Source organism: Oncorhynchus keta, unplaced genomic scaffold (assembly GCF_023373465.1).
Source record: "Oncorhynchus keta strain PuntledgeMale-10-30-2019 unplaced genomic scaffold, Oket_V2 Un_scaffold_17573_pilon_pilon, whole genome shotgun sequence".
Lineage (NCBI taxonomy): Eukaryota > Metazoa > Chordata > Actinopteri > Salmoniformes > Salmonidae > Oncorhynchus > Oncorhynchus keta.
Genome location: NW_026290825.1, coordinates 736,968 through 757,795, shown reverse-complemented (window position 1 = coordinate 757,795; position 20,828 = coordinate 736,968). Strand labels below are relative to the sequence as shown.

Sequence of the window (20,828 nt, the reverse complement as noted above, 5' to 3'; positions counted from 1 at the left end):
AGTTCCTCCAGTCCTATCTCAGACACTCCTCCACTGCTGACCTCTGACCCCTCCCCTCTGTACCCTGCAGCATCAGTCAGCCTGTTCCCAGAGTTCCTCCAGTCCTATCTCAGACACTCCTCCACTGCTGTCTTTGACCTGCTGGGGAGTATGAAGCCATCTGTCAAGACAAGGTACCGTTTTCTCACTTACCTCAACCAACTTCCCTCTACTGTGTGGTATGCTAGCTAGTGAGTGTGTGTGTGTTTTAGAACCCATGCGTGTGGGGGTTTTAGAACACGTGTGTGTGTGTGTGTGTGTGTGTGTGTGTGTGTGTGTGTGTGTGTGTGTGTGTGTGTGTGTGTGTGCAAGAGTTTGTAGAGCAGGAGGTTTGCTCCTCAAGCGTGGGTATGTGCGAGCGTATGTGTGTGTGTGTGAGTCATTGTGTGTTTTATATGCAGAGTTGTGTGCAGCCTTATGAACACAGTGATAATGGTGTATGTATAGCTATGCTGCCCTTATGAACACAGTGATAATGGTGTATGTATAGCTATGTTGCCCTTATGAACACAGTGATAATGGTGTATGTATGGCTATGCTGCCCTTATGAACACAGTGATAATGGTGTATTGTATAGCTATGCTGCCCTTATGAACAGTGATAATGGTGTATGTATAGCTATGCTGCCCTTATGAACACAGTGATAATGGTGTATGTATGGCTATGCTGCCCTTATGAACACAGTGATAATGGTGTATGTATGGCTATGCTGCCCTTATGAACACAGTGATAATGGTGTATGTATGGCTATGCTGCCCTTATGAACAGTGATAATGGTGTATGTATGGCTATGCTGCCCTTATGAACAGTGATAATGGTGTATGTATGGCTATGCTGCCCTTATGAACAGTGATAATGGTGTATGTATAGCTATGCTGCCCTTATGAACACAGTGATAATGGTGTATGTATAGCTATGCTGCTCTTATGAACACAGTGATAATGGTGTATGTATAGCTATGCTGCTCTTATGAACAGTGATAATGGTGTATGTATGGCTATGCTGCTCTTATGAACAGTGATAATGGTGTATGTATGGCTATGCTGCTCTTATGAACAGTGATAATGGTGTATGTATGGCTATGCTGCCCTTATGAACAGTGATAATGGTGTATGTATAGCTATGCTGCCCTTATGAACACAGTGATAATGGTGTATGTATAGGCTATGCTGCCCTTATGAACACAGTGATAATGGTGTATGTATGGCTATGCTGCCCTTATGAACAGTGATAATGGTGTATGTATGGCTATGCTGCCCTTATGAACAGTGATAATGGTGTATGTATGGCTATGCTGCCCTTATGAACAGTTAATGGTGAACAGTGATAATGGTGTATGTATGGCTATGCTGCCCTTATGAACAGTGATAATGGTGTATGTATGGCTATGCTGCCCTTATGAACACAGTGATAATGGTGTATGTATAGCTATGCTGCCCTTATGAACACAGTGATAATGGTGTATGTATAGCTATGCTGCCCTTATGAACAGTGATAATGGTGTATGTATAGCTATGCTGCCCTTATGAACACAGTGATAATGGTGTATGTATACCTATGCTGCCCTTATGAACACAGTGATAATGGTGTATGTATAGCTATGCTGCCCTTATGAACACAGTGATAATGGTGTATGTATAGCTATGCTGCCCTTATGAACACAGTGATAATGGTGTATGTATAGCTATGCTGCCCCTTATGAACACAGTGATAATGGTGTATGTATAGCTATGCTGCCCTTATGAACACAGTGATAATGGTGTATGTATAGCTATGTTGCCCTTATGAACACAGTGATAATGGTGTATGTATGGCTATGCTGCCCTTATGAACAGTGATAATGGTGTATTGTATAGCTATGCTGCCCTTATGAACACAGTGATAATGGTGTATGTATGGCTATGCTGCCCTTATGAACACAGTGATAATGGTGTATGTATAGCTATGCTGCCCTTATGAACACAGTGATAATGGTGTATGTATGGCTATGCTGCCCTTATGAACACAGTGATAATGGTGTATGTATGGCTATGCTGCCCTTATGAACAGTGATAATGGTGTATGTATAGCTATGCTGCCCTTATGAACAGTGATAATGGTGTATGTATGGCTATGTGATGAACAGTGATAATGGTGTATGTATAGCTATGCTGCCCTTATGAACACAGTGATAATGGTGTATGTATAGCTATGCTGCCCTTATGAACAGTGATAATGGTGTATGTATGCTGCCCTTATGAACAGTGATAATGGTGTATGTATAGCTATGCTGCCCTTATGAACACAGTGATAATGGTGTATGTATGGCTATGCTGCCCTTATGAACAGTGATAATGGTGTATGTATAGCTATGCTGCCCTTATGAACACAGTGATAATGGTGTATGTATAGCTATGCTGCCCTTATGAACACAGTGATAATGGTGTATGTATAGCTATGCTGCCCTTATGAACACAGTGATAATGGTGTATGTATAGCTATGCTGCCCTTATGAACACAGTGATAATGGTGTATGTATAGCTATGCTGCCCTTATGAACACAGTGATAATGGTGTATGTATAGCTATGCTGCCCTTATGAACACAGTGATAATGGTGTATGTATAGCTATGTTGCCCTTATGAACACAGTGATAATGGTGTATTGTATGGCTATGCTGCCCTTATGAACACAGTGATAATGGTGTATGTATGGCTATGCTGCCCTTATGAACAGTGATAATGGTGTATGTATGGCTATGCTGCCCTTATGAACACAGTGATAATGGTGTATTGTATGGCTATGCTGCCCTTATGAACACAGTGATAATGGTGTATGTATGGCTATGCTGCCCTTATGAACACAGTGATAATGGTGTATGTATGGCTATGCTGCCCTTATGAACAGTGATAATGGTGTATTGTATAGCTATGCTGCCCTTATGAACACAGTGATAATGGTGTATGTATAGCTATGCTGCCCTTATGAACACAGTGATAATGGTATGTATAGCTATGCTGGCCTTACGAACAGTGATAATGGTGCATGTATAGCTATGCTGCCCTTATGAACAGTGATAATGGTGTATTGTATAGCTATGCTGCCCTTACGAACAGTGATAATGGTGCATGTATAGCTATGCTGCCCTTATGAACAGTGATAATGGTGTATGTATAGCTATGCTGGCCTTACGAACAGTGATAATGGTGTATGTATAGCTATGCTGCCCTTATGAACAGTGATAATGGTGTATGTATAGCTATGCTGCCCTTATGAACAGTGATAATGGTGTATGTATAGCTATGCTGCCCTTATGAACACAGTGATAATGGTGTATGTATAGCTATGCTGCCCTTATGAACACAGTGATAATGGTGTATGTATGGCTATGCTGCCCTTATGAACAGTGATAATGGTGTATTGTATAGCTATGCTGCCCTTATGAACAGTGATAATGGTGTATGTATAGCTATGCTGCTCTTATGAACACAGTGATAATGGTGTATGTATAGCTATGCTGCCCTTATGAACACAGTGATAATGGTGTATGTATAGCTATGCTGCCCTTATGAACAGTGATAATGGTGTATGTATAGCTATGCTGCCCTTATGCACAGTGATAATGGTGTATTGTATAGCTATGCTGCCCTTACGAACAGTGATAATGGTGTATGTATAGCTATGCTGCCCTTATGAACAGTGATAATGGTGTATTGTATAGCTATGCTGCCCTTACGAACAGTGATAATGGTGTACGTATAGCTATGCTGCCCTTACGAACAGTGATAATGGTGTGTGTATAGCTATGCTGCCCTTACGAACAGTGATAATGGTGTATGTATAGCTATGCTGCCCTTACGAACAGTGATAATGGTGTGTGTATAGCTATGCTGCCCTTACGAACACAGTGATAATGGTGCGTGTATAGCTATGCTGCCCTTATGAACACAGTGATAATGGTGTATTGTATAGCTATGCTGCCCTTACGAACAGTGATAATGGTGCATGTATAGCTATGCTGCCCTTATGAACAGTGATAATGGTGTATTGTATAGCTATGCTGCCCTTACGAACAGTGATAATGGTGCATGTATAGCTATGCTGCCCTTATGAACAGTGATAATGGTGCATGTATAGCTATGCTGCCCTTACGAACAGTGATAATGGTGCATGTATAGCTATGCTGCCCTTACGAACAGTGATAATGGTGCATGTATAGCTATGCTGCCCTTACGAACAGTGATAATGGTGTATGTATAGCTATGCTGCCCTTACGAACAGTGATAATGGTGTATTGTGTACTAGGTGGGCATGCTCCAGAGGCTGGTATTGAGGGCAGCTCCAGGGCAACAGAAGTCCTCTAAGACTGCTGGTATGAGATGGCTTTTACAGCAGGAGATGGTCACCTGGCGCCTCATCACTTCTCTATACAGGTTAGTGTCTGGCTGTCTCTGTTTGTCTGTCTGTCTGTCTCTGTCTGTCTCTCTCTTTTTACCTCTTCTCTATACAGGTTAGTGGCTGGCTAGCTGGCTGTCTGTCTGGCTGGCTGTCTGTCTGGCTGGCTGGCTGGCTGTCGCTGTCTGTCTCTCTCTCTTTACCTCTTCTCTATACAGGTTAGTGGCTGGCTGGCTGGCTAGCTGGCTAGCTGTCTGTCTGTCTGGCTGGCTGGCTGGCTGTGAATTAGCAGGGAACTCACAAAACGATATTATCACGATACTTATTATCACGATACTTATTATCACATATTATCACGATACCTACACGCCGATACCAAATGTATTGTGACTTGTTTGCGATGCGATGTTCCAGACATCACCATATGTCTGCTGCAGAGGGACAAGAGAGAGAGAGACATGTTTTACTGCTGAACCAATCGGCTCCCTATTTAAAAAGATAGAGAACGAGGCTGTGAAGGAAAAGTTTAGGTGTAGGTACAGCCGACTAGCGCAAAAAAAAAAAAAAAATGTATAGCTAAATGTCGATACACTTATGTCGTCCAAAACAATATCCCTGTCTACATGTAACTATCTATTTTTGGATTCATTTTCTTCATCACTACATAGAGGAATGGTGTTGCTATGGAGACGCGTGGTTTGACTTTGTTACATCATTGTGTCCCTCCCCCTCAGAGACAGGATCCAGTCAGAGCTGGAGGATGACATCATCATGGATGTGGCTGTGAGTACTCCTCTACAACTATGATGTCGTTAGGGAACTACGGGTGTTTCTTGCTGTGTGATGGAGAGAGAGAAGGACATGGAGTAACCGTCCTCTCCTGTGTGTGTGACCATCTCTCCTCAGGCTCCCGGTGTTAGTGAGGGAGAGAGAGAAGGACATGGAGTAACCGTCCTCTCTCCTGTGTGTGTGACCATCTCTCCTCAGGCTCCCGGTGTTAGTGAGGGAGAGAGAGAAGGACATGGAGTAACTGTCCTCTCTCCTGTGTGTGTGACCATCTCTCCTCAGGCTCCCGGTGTTAGTGAGGGAGAGAGAGAAGGACATGGAGTAACCGTCCTCTCTCCTGTGTGTGTGACCATCTCTCCTCAGGCTCCCGGTGTTAGTGAGGGAGAGAGAGAAGGACATGGAGTAACCGTCCTCTCTCCTGTGTGTGTGACCATCTCTCCTCAGGCTCCTGGTGTTAGTGAGGGAGAGAGAGAAGGACATGGAGTAACTGTCCTCTCTCCTGTGTGATGGAGAGGGAGAGAGAGAAGGACATGGAGTAACTGTCCTCTCTCCTGTGTGATGGAGAGAGAGAGAGAGAAGGACATGGAGTAACTGTCCTCTCTCCTGTGTGATGGAGAGGGAGAGAGAGAAGGACATGGAGTAACCGTCCTCTCTCCTGTGTGTGTGACCATCTCTCCTCAGGCTCCCGGTGTTAGTGAGGGAGAGAGAGAAGGACATGGAGTAACCGTCCTCTCTCCTGTGTGTGTGACCATCTCTCCTCAGGCTCCCGGTGTTAGTGAGGGAGAGAGAGAAGGACATGGAGTAACCGTCCTCTCCTGTGTGTGTGACCATCTCTCCTCAGGCTCCTGGTGTTAGTGAGGGAGAGAGAGAAGGACATGGAGTAACTGTCCTCTCTCCTGTGTGTGTGACCATCTCTCCTCAGGCTCCCGGTGTTAGTGAGGGAGAGAGAGAAGGACATGGAGTAACTGTCCTCTCTCCTGTGTGTGTGACCATCTCTCCTCAGGCTCCTGGTGTTAGTGAGGGAGAGAGAGAAGGACATGGAGTAACTGTCCTCTCCTGTGTGTGTGACCATCTCTCCTCAGGCTCCCGGTGTTAGTGAGGGAGAGAGAGAAGGACATGGAGTAACTGTCCTCTCCTGTGTGTGTGACCATCTCTCCTCAGGCTCCTGGTGTTAGTGAGGGAGAGAGAGAAGGACATGGAGTAACTGTCCTCTCCTGTGTGTGTGACCATCTCTCCTCAGGCTCCCGGTGTTAGTGAGGGAGAGAGAGAAGGACATGGAGTAACCGTCCTCTCCTGTGTGTGTGACCATCTCTCCTCAGGCTCCCGGTGTTAGTGAGGGAGAGAGAGAAGGACATGGAGTAACTGTCCTCTCTCCTGTGTGTGTGACCATCTCTCCTCAGGCTCCTGGTGTTAGTGAGAAGGTGGTGATGGAACAACTTTTCCAGAGAGATGCTGTAGTACGCCAGAGTCAGGTTAGACACACACACACACACACACACATATATACATACAGTACCAGTCAACATGTTCTTCATTGTAGAATAATAGTGAAGACATCAAAACTATGAAATAACTCATATGGAATCATGTAGTAACCAAGAAAAAGTGTTAAACAAATCTAAATGTATTTTAGATTCTTCAAAGTTGCCACCCTTTGCCTTGACAGCTTTGCACAATTTTGGCATTTTCTCAACCAGCATCACCTGGAATGCTTTTCCAACAGTCTTGAAGAAGTTCCCACATATGCTGAGCACTTGTTTGGTTGAGTTTGGGTGATTGTGGAGGCCAGGTCATCTGATGCAGCACTCCATTACTCTCCTTCTTGGTCAAATAGCCCTTACACAGCCTGGAGGTGTGTTGGGTCATTGTCCTGATGAAAAACAAATGATAGTCTCACTAAGTGCAAACCAGATGGGATGGAGTATCGTTGCAGAATGCTGTGCTAGCCATGCTGGTTATGTGTGCCTTGAATTCTAAATAAATCACAGACAGTGTCACCAGCAAAGGACCCCCGCACCATCACACCTCCTCCTCCTCCATGCTTCACGGTGGGAACCACACACCTGCAATTTCTGAGGCTGGTAACTCTAATGAACTTATCCTCTGCAGCAGAGGTAACTCTGGGTCTCCCTTTCCTGTGGTGGTCCTCATGAGAGACTGGTAACTCTAATGAACTTATCCTCTGCAGCAGAGGGAACTCTGGGTCTCCCTTTCCTGTGGCGGTCCTCATGAGAGACTGGTAACTCTAATGAACTTATCCTCTGCAGCAGAGGTAACTCTGGGTCTTCCTTTCCTGTGGCGGTCCTCATGAGAGACTGGTAACTCTAATGAACTTATCCTCTGCAGCAGAGGTAACTGGGTCTCTTTCCTGTGGTGGTCCTCATCAGAGCCAGTTTCATCAAGGCGCTTGATGGTTTTTTGCGGCTACACTTGAAGAAACGTTCCAAGTTCTTGAAATGTTCCAGATTGACTGACCTTCATGTCTTACAGTAATGATGAACTGTCGTTTCTCTTTGCTTATTTGAGCTGTTATTGACATAATATGGACTCGGTCTTCCACCAAATAGGGATATCTTCTGTATACCAACCATACCTGATTGGCCCAAACACATTAAGAAGGAAAGAAATTCCACAAATCAACTTTTAAGAAGGCACACGTGTTAATTAAAATGCATTCCAGGTGACTACCTCATGAAGCTGGTTGAGAGAATGCCAAGAGTGTGCAAAGCAGTCATCAAGGCAAAGGGTGGCTACTTTGAAGAATCTGTTTTGTTTAAAAACTTTTTTTTGGTTACTACATGATTCCATATGTGTTATTTCATAGTTTTGACGTCTTCACTATTATTCTACAATGTAGAAAATAGTAACAAATTAAGAAAAGGCCTGGAATGAGCAGGTTTTCTAAAACTTTTGACTGGTAGTGTATACACACACACACACCTCCTCCCCTATTATCTGTCTCTAGTGGTACAGTCCTGTTTGGTCTGATGGATGGTTGTAATAGAGACATTGTAAAGTTTTAAATAATCGTTTCACCTCCTCTCTCTCTTAGTTGGTTGTGGATTGGTTAGAGAGTATCGCCAAAGATGAAATCGGGGACTTCTCCGACAACATTGAATACTACGCCAAGTCTGTCTACTGGTAAGTAGCTGGAGTCATTTGAGAGAGACGAGCACTTGTATGTCGTTAGGAAGAACATGTGCCTTGGCTAATATTCTGTTTGACTTTCAGGGAGAATACCCTTCATGCTCTGAAACTGAGAAGAAACACTTCCAGCACAGGCTTCAATGTTCCCCTGGTTACTGAGCTGGTAAGAGGGGCTTTTAGGCCTGCTGTTTCCCTGGTTACTGAGCTGGTAAGAGGGCTTTTAGGCCTGCTGTTCCCATGGTTACTGAGCTGGTAAGAGGGGCTTTTAGGCCTGTTCTTCACAGGCTTCAATGTTCCCATGGTTACTGAGCTGGTAAGAGGGGCTTTTAGGCCTGTTCTTCACAGGCTTCAATGTTCCCCTGGTTACTGAGCTGGTAAGAGGGGCTTTTAGGCCTGCTGTTGCCCTGGTTACTGAGCTGGTAAGAGGGGCTTTTAGGCCTGCTGTTGCCCTGGTTACTGAGCTGGTAAGAGGGGCTTTTAGGCCTGCTGTTCCCCTGGTTACTGAGCTGGTAAGAGGGGCTTTTAGGCCTGCTGTTGCCCTGGTTACTGAGCTGGTAAGAGGGGCTTTTAGGCCTGCTGTTGCCCTGGTTACTGAGCTGGTAAGAGGGGCTTTTAGGCCTGCTGTTCCCCTGGTTACTGAGCTGGTAAGAGGGGCTTTTAGGCCTGCTGTTGCCCTGGTTACTGAGCTGGTAAGAGGGGCTTTTAGGCCTGCTGTTCCCCTGGTTACTGAGCTGGTAAGAGGGGCTTTTAGGCCTGCTGTTCCCCTGGTTACTGAGCTGGTAAGAGGGGCTTTTAGGCCTGCTGTTCCCCTGGTTACTGAGCTGGTAAGAGGGGCTTTTAGGCCTGCTGTTCCCCTGGTTACTGAGCTGGTAAGAGGGGCTTTTAGGCCTGCTGTTGCCCTGGTTACTGAGCTGGTAAGAGGGGCTTTTAGGCCTGCTGTTCCCCTGGTTACTGAGCTGGTAAGAGGGGCTTTTAGGCCTGCTGTTGCCCTGGTTACTGAGCTGGTAAGAGGGCTTTTAGGCCTGTTCTTCACAGGCTTCAATGTTCCCCTGGTTACTGAGCTGGTAAGAGGGGCTTTTAGGCCTGTTCTTCACAGGCTTCAATGTTCCCATGGTTACTGAGCTGGTAAGAGGGGCTTTTAGGCCTGCTGTTCCCCTGGTTACTGAGCTGGTAAGAGGGGCTTTTAGGCCTGTTCTTCACAGGCTTTAATGTTCCCCTGGTTACTGAGCTGGTAAGAGGGGCTTTTAGGCCTGTTCTTCACAGGCTTTAATGTTCCCTGGTTACTGAGCTGGTAAGAGGGGCTTTTAGGCCTGTTCTTCACAGGCTTCAATGTTCCCCTGGTTACTGAGCTGGTAAGAGGGGCTTTTAGGCCTGTTCTTCACAGGCTTTAATGTTCCCCTGGTTACTGAGCTGGTAAGAGGGGCTTTTAGGCCTGCTGTTGCCCTGGTTACTGAGCTGGTAAGAGGGGCTTTTAGGCCTGTTCTTCACAGGCTTACGTTCCCCTGGTTACTGAGCTGGTAAGAGGGGCTTTTAGGCCTGTTCTTCACAGGCTTCAATGTTGCCCTGGTTACTGAGCTGGTAAGAGGGGCTTTTAGGCCTGTTCTTCACAGGCTTTAATGTTCCCCTGGTTACTGAGCTGGTAAGAGGGGCTTTTAGGCCTGCTGTTGCCCTGGTTACTGAGCTGGTAAGAGGGGCTTTTAGGCCTGTTCTTCACAGGCTTCAATGTTGCCCTGGTTACTGAGCTGGTAAGAGGGGCTTTTAGGCCTGTTCTTCACAGGCTTTAATGTTCCCCTGGTTACTGAGCTGGTAAGAGGGGCTTTTAGGCCTGTTCTTCACAGGCTTTTACGTTCCCCTGGTTACTGAGCTGGTAAGAGGGGCTTTTAGGCCTGCTGTTGCCCTGGTTACTGAGCTGGTAAGAGGGGCTTTTAGGCCTGTTCTTCACAGGCTTCAATGTTGCCCTGGTTACTGAGCTGGTAAGAGGGGCTTTTAGGCCTGTTCTTCACAGGCTTTAATGTTCCCCTGGTTACTGAGCTGGTAAGAGGGGCTTTTAGGCCTGTTCTTCACAGGCTTTTACGTTCCCTGGTTACTGAGCTGGTAAGAGGGGCTTTTAGGCCTGTTCTTCACAGGCTTTAATGTTCCCTGGTTACTGAGCTGGTAAGAGGGGCTTTTAGGCCTGTTCTTCACAGGCTTTTACGTTCCCTGGTTACTGAGCTGGTAAGAGGGGCTTTTAGGCCTGTTCTTCACAGGCTTCAATGTTCCCATGGTTACTGAGCTGGTAAGAGGGGCTTTTAGGCCTGCTGTTCCCCTGGTTACTGAGCTGGTAAGAGGGGCTTTTAGGCCTGTTCTTCACAGGCTTCAATGTTCCCATGGTTACTGAGCTGGTAAGAGGGGCTTTTAGGCCTGTTCTTCACAGGCTTACGTTCCCTGGTTACTGAGCTGGTAAGAGGGGCTTTTAGGCCTGTTCTTCACAGGCTTCAATGTTGCCCTGGTTACTGAGCTGGTAAGAGGGGCTTTTAGGCCTGTTCTTCACAGGCTTTAATGTTCCCCTGGTTACTGAGCTGGTAAGAGGGGCTTTTAGGCCTGCTGTTGCCCTGGTTACTGAGCTGGTAAGAGGGGCTTTTAGGCCTGTTCTTCACAGGCTTCAATGTTGCCCTGGTTACTGAGCTGGTAAGAGGGGCTTTTAGGCCTGTTCTTCACAGGCTTTAATGTTCCCCTGGTTACTGAGCTGGTAAGAGGGGCTTTTAGGCCTGTTCTTCACAGGCTTTTACGTTCCCCTGGTTACTGAGCTGGTAAGAGGGGCTTTTAGGCCTGCTGTTGCCCTGGTTACTGAGCTGGTAAGAGGGGGCTTTTAGGCCTGTTCTTCACAGGCTTCAATGTTGCCCTGGTTACTGAGCTGGTAAGAGGGGCTTTTAGGCCTGTTCTTCACAGGCTTTAATGTTCCCTGGTTACTGAGCTGGTAAGAGGGGCTTTTAGGCCTGTTCTTCACAGGCTTTTACGTTCCCCTGGTTACTGAGCTGGTAAGAGGGGCTTTTAGGCCTGTTCTTCACAGGCTTTAATGTTCCCCTGGTTACTGAGCTGGTAAGAGGGGGCTTTTAGGCCTGTTCTTCACAGGCTTTTACGTTCCCCTGGTTACTGAGCTGGTAAGAGGGGCTTTTAGGCCTGTTCTTCACAGGCTTCAATGTTCCCATGGTTACTGAGCTGGTAAGAGGGGCTTTTAGGCCTGCTGTTCCCCTGGTTACTGAGCTGGTAAGAGGGGCTTTTAGGCCTGTTCTTCACAGGCTTCAATGTTCCCATGGTTACTGAGCTGGTAAGAGGGCTTTTAGGCCTGTTCTTCACAGGCTTCAATGTTCCCATGGTTACTGAGCTGGTAAGAGGGGCTTTTAGGCCTGTTCTTCACAGGCTTCAATGTTCCCTGGTTACTGAGCTGGTAAGAGGGGCTTTTAGGCCTGTTCTTCACAGGCTTTTACGTTCCCCTGGTTACTGAGCTGGTAAGAGGGGCTTTTAGGCCTGTTCTTCACAGGCTTCAATGTTTCCCTGGTTACTGAGCTGGTAAGAGGGGCTTTTAGGCCTGCTGTTCCCCTGGTTACTGAGCTGGTAAGAGGGGCTTTTAGGCCTGTTCTTCACAGGCTTCAATGTTCCCCTGGTTACTGAGCTGGTAAGAGGGGCTTTTAGGCCTGCTGTTGCCCTGGTTACTGAGCTGGTAAGAGGGGCTTTTAGGCCTGCTGTTCCCCTGGTTACTGAGCTGGTAAGAGGGGCTTTTAGGCCTGTTCTTCACAGGCTTTTACGTTCCCCTGTTACTGAGCTAGTAAGAGGGGCTTTTAGGCCTGCTGTTGCCCTGGTTACTGAGCTGGTAAGAGGGGCTTTTAGGCCTGCTGTTCCCCTGGTTACTGAGCTGGTAAGAGGGGCTTTTAGGCCTGTTCTTCACAGGCTTTTACGTTCCCTGGTTACTGAGCTGGTAAGAGGGGCTTTTAGGCCTGTTCTTCACAGGCTTCAATGTTCCCCTGGTTACTGAGCTGGTAAGAGGGGCTTTTAGGCCTGCTGTTCCCTGGTTACTGAGCTGGTAAGAGGGGCTTTTAGGCCTGTTCTTCACAGGCTTTTACGTTCCCCTGGTTACTGAGCTGGTAAGAGGGGCTTTTAGGCCTGTTCTTCACAGGCTTCAATGTTCCCATGGTTACTGAGCTGGTAAGAGGGGCTTTTAGGCCTAATCTTTACAATCTATCTCTCTCTCTCTCTCTCTCTCTCTCTCTCACACACACACACACTCTCTCCTACATACACATGCTCTGATGCCATGATGGGGAAAACATTTTACGTTTTACTTAGACCATAAAGTAACTCTGTGTGTCTGTAGGACCCTGACGCCCCCATCAGACAGAGACGTCCCCTGGCAGACCTGGACAGAGAGGATGATGCCAGACTGCTGAAGTATCTCTTCACCCTCCTCAGAGCGGGCATGACTGACGAGGTGAGAAACAGGAGACACTCTCAAATGGCACCATTTGTTCCCTGTTCACTGTTATTGACCAGGGATCATGCAGGTGCTTCTACACCTGCATTGCTTGCTGTTTGGGGGTTTTAGGCTGGGTTTCTGTACAGCACTTTGAGATATCAGCTGATGTACGAAGGGCTTTATAAATAAATTTGATTTGATTTGAGTTCTCTGGTCACAAAAGTAGTGCAGTGTATAGGTAATAGGGTGGCGTTTTGAGACCGGTCTCAGTACAGAGCCACCTGGTGGATGGGAGGGTTACACTGAACTGGTTTCTAGTCACAGTGACGTGTGGTTGTGTGTAGGCCCAGAGGCTGTGTAAGCGCTGTGGCCAGGCATGGAGAGCTGCTACTCTGGAGGGATGGAAGCTGTACCACGACCCCAACATCAACGGAGGTCAGTTCTCCGTCGTACACTCTCACCAACAGATGTATGACACCAAGTGGCGGTCGTGACCTTTTTGTCAGCCGGTGATTGTCATGTAAATAACTGTCGTGACATTTTTGTCAGCCGGTGATTGTCATGTAAATAACTGCCGTGACCTTTTTGTCAGCCTGTGATTGTCATGTAAATAACTGTCTGTAATAATAAGTCTGTCTCACGGTAATTGACCTTTTTAATGAACATAAACACGTTTAGCATCTCCTGACTTCCACACACATCACACTGATTCAGACCTTTTGGAACGTCGACATTTTAAAAAGTCAAATCAATCAACAGAGTGCCGAGTACCAGGCAGTTAGCAGGTTTGGTAGGCTGAGTACCAGGCAGTTAGCAGGTTTGGTAGGCTGAGTACCAGGCAGTTAGCAGGTTTGGTAGGCTGAGTACCAGGCAGTTAGCAGGTTTGGTAGGCTGAGTACCAGGCAGTTAGCAGGTTTGGTAGGCTGAGTACCAGGCAGTTAGCAGGTTTGGTAGGCTGAGTACCAGGCAGTTAGCAGGTTTGGTAGGCTGAGTACCAGGCAGTTAGCAGGTTTGGTAGGCTGAGTACCAGGCAGTTAGCAGGTTTGGTAGGCTGAGTTTGGTACCAGGCAGTTAGCAGGTTTGGTAGGCTGAGTACCAGGCAGTTAGCAGGTTTGGTAGGCTGAGTACCAGGCAGTTAGCAGGTTTGGTAGGCTGAGTACCAGGCAGTTAGCAGGTTTGGTAGGCTGAGTACCAGGCAGTTAGCAGGTTTGGTAGGCTGAGTACCAGGCAGTTAGCAGGTTTGGTAGGCTGAGTACCAGGCAGTTAGCAGGTTTGGTAGGCTGAGTACCAGGCAGTTAGCAGGTTTGGTAGGCCGAGTACCAGGCAGGTTTGGGAGGCAGGTTTGCAGGTTTGGTAGGCCGAGTACCAGGCAGTTAGCAGGTTTGGTAGGCCGAGTACCAGGCAGTTAGCAGGTTTGGTAGGCCGAGTACCAGGCAGTTAGCAGGTTTGGTAGGCCGAGTACCAGGCAGTTAGCAGGTTTGGTAGGCCGAGTACCAGGCAGTTAGCAGGTTTGGTAGGCCGAGTACCAGGCAGTTAGCAGGTTTGGTAGGCCGAGTACCAGGCAGATAGCAGGTTTGGTAGGCCGAGTACCAGGCAGATAGCAGGTTTGGTAGGCCGAGTACCAGGCAGTTAGCAGGTTTGGTAGGCCGAGTACCAGGCAGTTAGCAGGTTTGGTAGGCTACTCATGACCAGCAGGTTTGGTAGGCTACCAGGCAGTTAGCAGGTTTGGTAGGCTGAGTACCAGGCAGTTAGGGTTTGGTAGGCCGAGTACCAGGCAGTAGCTAGGCCGGTACCAGGCAGTCAGCAGGTTTGGAGGCCGAGTACCAGGCAGGGTTTGGTTTGGTAGGCTAGTACCAGGCCAGCAGGTTTGGTAGGCTACCAGGCCAGCAGGTTTGGTAGGCTGAGTACCAGGCAGGGTTTGGTAGGCAGTACCAGGCAGTGAGTACCAGGCAGTTAGCAGGTTTGGCTAGGCTACCAGGACCAGCAGGTTTGGTAGGCTGAGTACCAGGCAGGCAGGTTTGGTAGTACCAGGCAGTTAGCAGGTGACCCAGGCAGTTAGCAGGTTTGGTAGGCTGAGTACCAGCAGGTTTGGTAGGCTGACAGGCAGCAGGTTTGGTAGGCTACCAGGCAGATTTGGTAGGCTACTCGCAGGCAGCAGGTTTGGTAGTACCAGGCAATGACCAGCAGGTTTGGTAGGCTACTAGTGACCAGCAGGTTTGGTAGACTACTAGTACCAGCAGGTTTGGTAGGCTACTAGTGACCAGGCAGGTTTGGTAGGCTACTCGTGACCAGCAGGTTTGGTAGGCTACTCGTGACCAGCAGGTTTGGTAGGCTACTCGTGACCAGCAGGTTTGGTCATGACTGCGGTCATGACTCGTGACTGCCGGTGTGGCGGTAATTGGATCACCATAACGACCCACACGTCCCTATGAACGGTCTGTAATGGAACTGAGGTGTGTCCAGGCGGGGCAGAGCTGCTACCGGTGGAGGGGAACCCTCAGCGCTGTGTGTGGAAGGTCTGCTGCTGGAGGATGGCTGATACTGAACACTTCAGCAAATATGAGAGAGCCATCTACGCTGTTCTGAGTGGGAACCTCAAACGGGTATGCTGGGTGTTATCTCCCTAAGACTCTGTCTCTCTCTCAGGTTTGGTCTCTCTCTCTCTCTCTCTCAGTCTCTCTCTCCAGGTTTGGTAGGCTACTCTCTCTCTCTCTCTCCTGTAGCTCTATGACTTTGGTCTCCTAAGACTCTCTCTCCAGCAGGTTCTCGTCTCTCTCTAGCTACTCTGACCAGCAGGTTTGGTATACTCCCAAGACTCTCTCTTTGGTAGGCTACTCTCTTCTCTCTTTGTAGCTGTATGTTGGGTGTTATCTCCCCAAGACTCTGTCTCTCTCCTCTCTCTCTGTGGAGCTGTATCTGTTGGGGATGGCTATCTCCCTTCTCTCTGTCTTCTACGCTGTTCTCTGTAGCTGGTATGTTGGGTGTTATCTCCCTAAGACTCTGTCTCTCTCTCTCTCTCTCTAGCACTGTATGTGGGGGTCTCTCTCCTAAGACTCTCCTCTCCTTTAGCAAGAGGATTGGGGGTCAGGGGAGGAAGAGGATTGGGGGTCAGGGGAGGAAGAGGATTGGGGGGTCAGGGGAGGAAGAGGATTGGGGGAGTCAGGGGGAGGAAGAGGATTTTGGGGGGTCAGGGTTCTGGTAGACTCTGTCTCTCCCATCTAGCTGGACTACAGTAGAGTGGTTGTAGTGATTTGTCTCTCTGTCTCCCTCTAGCTGCTCCCAGTGTGTGAGTCGTGGGAGGACAGTGTGTGGGCCTACTTCAGGGTCCTGGTAGACTCTCTTGTGGAACAGGAGGTCCGGTCCTCAGGGATGGGCAGCGAGGAGCTGGAGGAGCTGCCACGAGAATACCTGGAGGCCAAGTAAGATCCCCAGCCTCTAGTAGAGAATACCTGGAGGCCAAGTAAGATCCCCAGCCTCTAGTAGAGAATACCTGGAGGCCAAGTAAGATCCCCAGCCTCTAGTAGAGAATACCTGGAGGCCAAGTAAGATCCCCAGCCTCTAGTAGAGAATACCTGGAGGCCAAGTAAGATCCCCAGCCTCTAGTAGAGAATACCTGGAGGCCAAGTAAGATCCCCAGACTCTAGTAGAGAATACCTGGAGGCCAAGTAAGATCCCCAGACTCTAGTAGAGAATACCTGGAGGCCAAGTAAGATCCCCAGCCTCTAGTAGAGAATACCTGGAGGCCAAGTAAGATCCCCAGCCTCTAGTAGAGAATACCTGGAGGCCAAGTAAGATCCCCAGCCTCTAGTAGAGAATACCTGGAGGCCAAGTAAGATCCCCAGCCTCTAGTAGAGAATACCTGGAGGCCAAGTAAGATCCCCAGGCTCTAGTAGAGAATACCTGGAGGCCAAGTAAGATCCCCAGCCTCTAGTAGAGAATACCTGGAGGCCAAGTAAGATCCCCAGCCTCTAGTAGAGAATACCTGGAGGCCAAGTAAGATCCCCAGCCTCTAGTAGAGAATACCTGGAGGCCAAGTAAGATCCCCAGCCTCTAGTAGAGAATACCTGGAGGCCAAGTAAGATCCCCAGCCTCTAGTAGAGAATACCTGGAGGCCAAGTAAGATCCCCAGCCTCTAGTAGAGAATACCTGGAGGCCAAGTAAGATCCCCAGCCTCTAGTAGAGAATACCTGGAGGCCAAGTAAGATCCCCAGCCTCTAGTAGAGAATACCTGGAGGCCAAGTAAGATCCCCAGCCTCTAGTAGAGAATACCTGGAGGCCAAGTAAGATCCCCAGCCTCTAGTAGAGAATACCTGGAGGCCAAGTAAATCCCCAGCCTCTAGTAGAGAATACCTGGAGGCCAAGTAAGATCCCCAGCCTCTAGTAGAGAATACCTGGAGGCCAAGTAAGTCCCCAGCCCTCTAGTAGAGAATACCTGGAGGCCAAGTAAGATCCCCAGCCTCTAGTAGAGGATTAGGAATCTAACCTTCCTAACCTTTCTATTTCTAAATGTAAATTGTGTTGTCCCCAGCTGGACTACTAGAGAAGGTGTTTGACTGCTGGCAACAGGTCAAGTAAGATCCCCAGCTCTGTCAAATACCTGGAGGCCAAGTAAGCTATCTACCCAGCTTCTAGTGGAGGGCTGAGGATCTAGGTACCAGTCTAAGCCTCTACATCTAAGTCCTTTCTATTTACTAAATGTAAATTGTACTGTCTCCACCAGTTTTCTCTCAGCTGGAGCCATCTAGATCCACCAGTCTACTAGTGTCTACAGGGCTACTGGCTATCTACATCGTAGTCTAGCTCTAATCATCTGTTTTTCTGCTCTGTCAAACTAGCTGTGTGTCTAGCATCACACCAGTCTACTAGCTATCTACATCACAGCAGTCTACTAGCTATCTACATCAGACCAGTCTACTAGCTATCTACATCGTACCAGTCTACTAGCTATCTACATCACACCAGTCTACTAGCTATCTACATCACACCAGTCTACTAGCTATCTACATCGTACCAGTCTACTAGCTATCTACATCGTACCAGTCTACTAGCTATCTACATCACACCAGTCTACTAGCTATCTACATCACACCAGTCTACTAGCTATCTACATCACACCAGTCTACTAGCTATCTACATCACACCAGTCTACTAGCTATCTACATCGTACCAGTCTACTAGCTATCTACATCGTACCAGTCTACTAGCTATCTACATCGTACCAGTCTACTAGCTATCTACATCACACCAGTCTACTAGCTATCTACATCACAGCAGTCTACTAGCTATCTACATCACACCAGTCTACTAGCTATCTACATCACACCAGTCTACTAGCTATCTACATCGTACCAGTCTACTAGCTATCTACATCGTACCAGTCTACTAGCTATCTACATCGTACCAGTCTACTAGCTATCTACATCTACATCGTACCAGTCTACTAGCTATCTACATCACAGCAGTCTACTAGCTATCTACATCACAGTCAGTCTACTAGCTATCTAGCTATCTACACACCAGTCTACAAGCTATCTACATCACAGCAGTCTACTAGCTATCTACATCACACCAGTCTACTAGCTATCTACATCACACCAGTCTACTAGCTATCTACATCGCACCAGTCTACTAGCTATCTACACCACAGCAGTCTACTAGCTATCTACATCTACCAGTCTACTAGCTATCTACATCGTAGCAGTCTACTAGCTATCTACATCACACCAGTCTACTAGCTATCTACATCGCACCAGTCTACTAGCTATCTACATCGTACCAGTCTACTAGCTATCTACACCGTACCAGTCTACTAGCTATCTACTCGTACCAGTCTACTAGCTATCTACATCATACCAGTCTACTAGCTATCTACATCGACCAGTCTACTAGCTATCTACATCTTCTACTAGCTATCTACATTCATACCAGTCTACTAGCTATCTACATCACCAGTCTACTAGCTATCTACATCACACCAGTCTACTAGCTATCTACATCGTACCAGTCTACTAGCTATCTACATCGTACCAGTCTACTAGCTATCTACATCACACCAGTCTACTAGCTATCTACATCGTACCAGTCTACTAGCTATCTACATCGTACCCAGTCTACTAGCTATCTACATCGTAGCAGTCTACTAGCTATCTACATCACCAGTCTACTAGCTATCTACATCGTCAGTCTACTAGCTATCTACATCGTACCAGTCTACTAGCTATCTACATCGTACCAGTCTACTAGCTATCTACATCGTACCAGTCTACTAGCTATCTACATCGTACCAGTCTACTAGCTATCTACATCGTACCAGTCTACTAGCTATCTACATCGTACCAGTCTACTAGCTATCTACATCACACCAGTCTACTAGCTATCTACATCGTACCAGTCTACTAGCTATCTACATCGTACCAGTCTACTAGCTATCTACATCGTACCAGTCTACTAGCTATCTACATCGTACCAGTCTACTAGCTATCTACATCGTTCTAGATATCTTAGGGATTCCCATAGTCCTGTGAAAGATGCTGAATGTCTCCTTCCCTCTTCTCCACAGAAAGTCCTGGAAGAGACGAAAGAACACTACCATTATCCAGAAGTTAGTTATCCTGGGTGACCTGGACGGTGAGTCTGTTACTAACCTTTAACTAGCTGTCTAGTGTTTCCTGGGAGACTGTGAGTCTGTTATTAACCTTTAACTAGCTGTCTAGTGTTTCATGAGTCTGTTATTAACCTTTAACTAGCTGTCTAGTGTTTCCTGTGACGGTGAGTCTGTTATTAATCTTTAACTAGCTGTCTAGTGTTTCTACCTCTAATGAAATAGGACCCAGAATTCATTACAATGTGAGTTAAATAGTTTTACCTTACTATTGTTTTAATTGTGTTAAAAGCATCAATTAGCCACCATGATCTCATGTTCTATCATGACATCGTGTTCTATCATGACATCGTGTTCTACCATGACATCGTGTTCTACCATGACACGTGTTCTATCATGACACCGTGTTCTACCATGACACCGTGTTCTACCATGACATCGTGTTCTACCATGACATCGTGTTCTACCATGACATCGTGTTCTATCATGACATCGTGTTCTATCATGACATCGTGTTCTACCATGACATCGTGTTCTACCGTGACATCGTGTTCTACCGTGACATCGTGTTCTATCATGACATCGTGTTCTATCATGACATCGTGTTCTATCATGACATCGTGTTCTATCGCACACCGTGTTCTTATCGTGACACCGTGTTCTATCGTGACACCGTGAGCCCTATCGCGTGACACCGGTGTCTATCGTGACACCGTGTTCTATCGTGACACCGTGCTCCATCGTGACACCGTGTTCTATCGTGACACCGTGTTCTATCGTGACACCGTGTTCTCCTATCGTGACACCGCAGCTCCTATCGTGACACCGTGTTCCCCATCGTGACACCGTGTTCTATCGCGTGACACCGTGTTCCATCGTGACACCGCAGCCTCTATCGGTGACACCGTGTTCTATCGTGACACCGTGTTCTATCGTGACACCGTGTTCTATCGTGACATCGTGTTCTACTGCAGTGTTCTATCGTGACACCGTGTTCTATCGGTGACATCGTGTTCTATCGTGTGACATCGTGACATCGTGTTCTATCGTGACACCGTGTTCTATCGTGACACCGTGTTCTATCGTGACACCGTGTTCTATCGTGACACCGTGTTCTATCGTGACACCGTGTTCTATCGTGACACCGTGTTCTATCGTGACACCGTGTTCTATCGTGACACCGTGTTCTATCGTGACACCGTGTTCTATCGTGACACCGTGTTCTATCGTGACACCGTGTTCTATCGTGACACCGTGTTCTATCGTGACACCGTGTTCTATCGTGACACCGTGTTCTATCGTGACACCGTGTTCTATCGTGACACCGTGTTCTATCGCGACACCGTGTTCTATCGCGACACCGTGTTCTATCGCGACACCGTGTTCTATCGCGACACCGTGTTCTATCGCGACACCGTGTTCTATCGCGACA

General features: G+C 47.5%; 1 protein-coding gene across 1 annotated transcript; it reads left to right on the top strand.

Annotated features, from left to right (window-relative positions):
- The first annotated feature begins 70 nt into the window (after positions 1-70).
- Positions 71-20,383, top strand: LOC127927761 (nuclear pore complex protein Nup107-like). The gene is made up of 12 exons (XM_052514443.1): positions 71-173; positions 4,323-4,450; positions 5,147-5,195; positions 6,599-6,670; positions 8,251-8,339; positions 8,430-8,508; positions 12,697-12,810; positions 13,140-13,230; positions 15,259-15,398; positions 16,069-16,214; positions 19,355-19,422; positions 20,286-20,383. The coding sequence occupies exons 2-12, from the start codon at positions 4,329-4,331 to the stop codon at positions 20,381-20,383; spliced, it is 1,068 nt and encodes a 355-aa protein (XP_052370403.1). The 5' UTR covers positions 71-173; positions 4,323-4,328.
- The last annotated feature ends 445 nt before the right edge of the window (positions 20,384-20,828 follow it).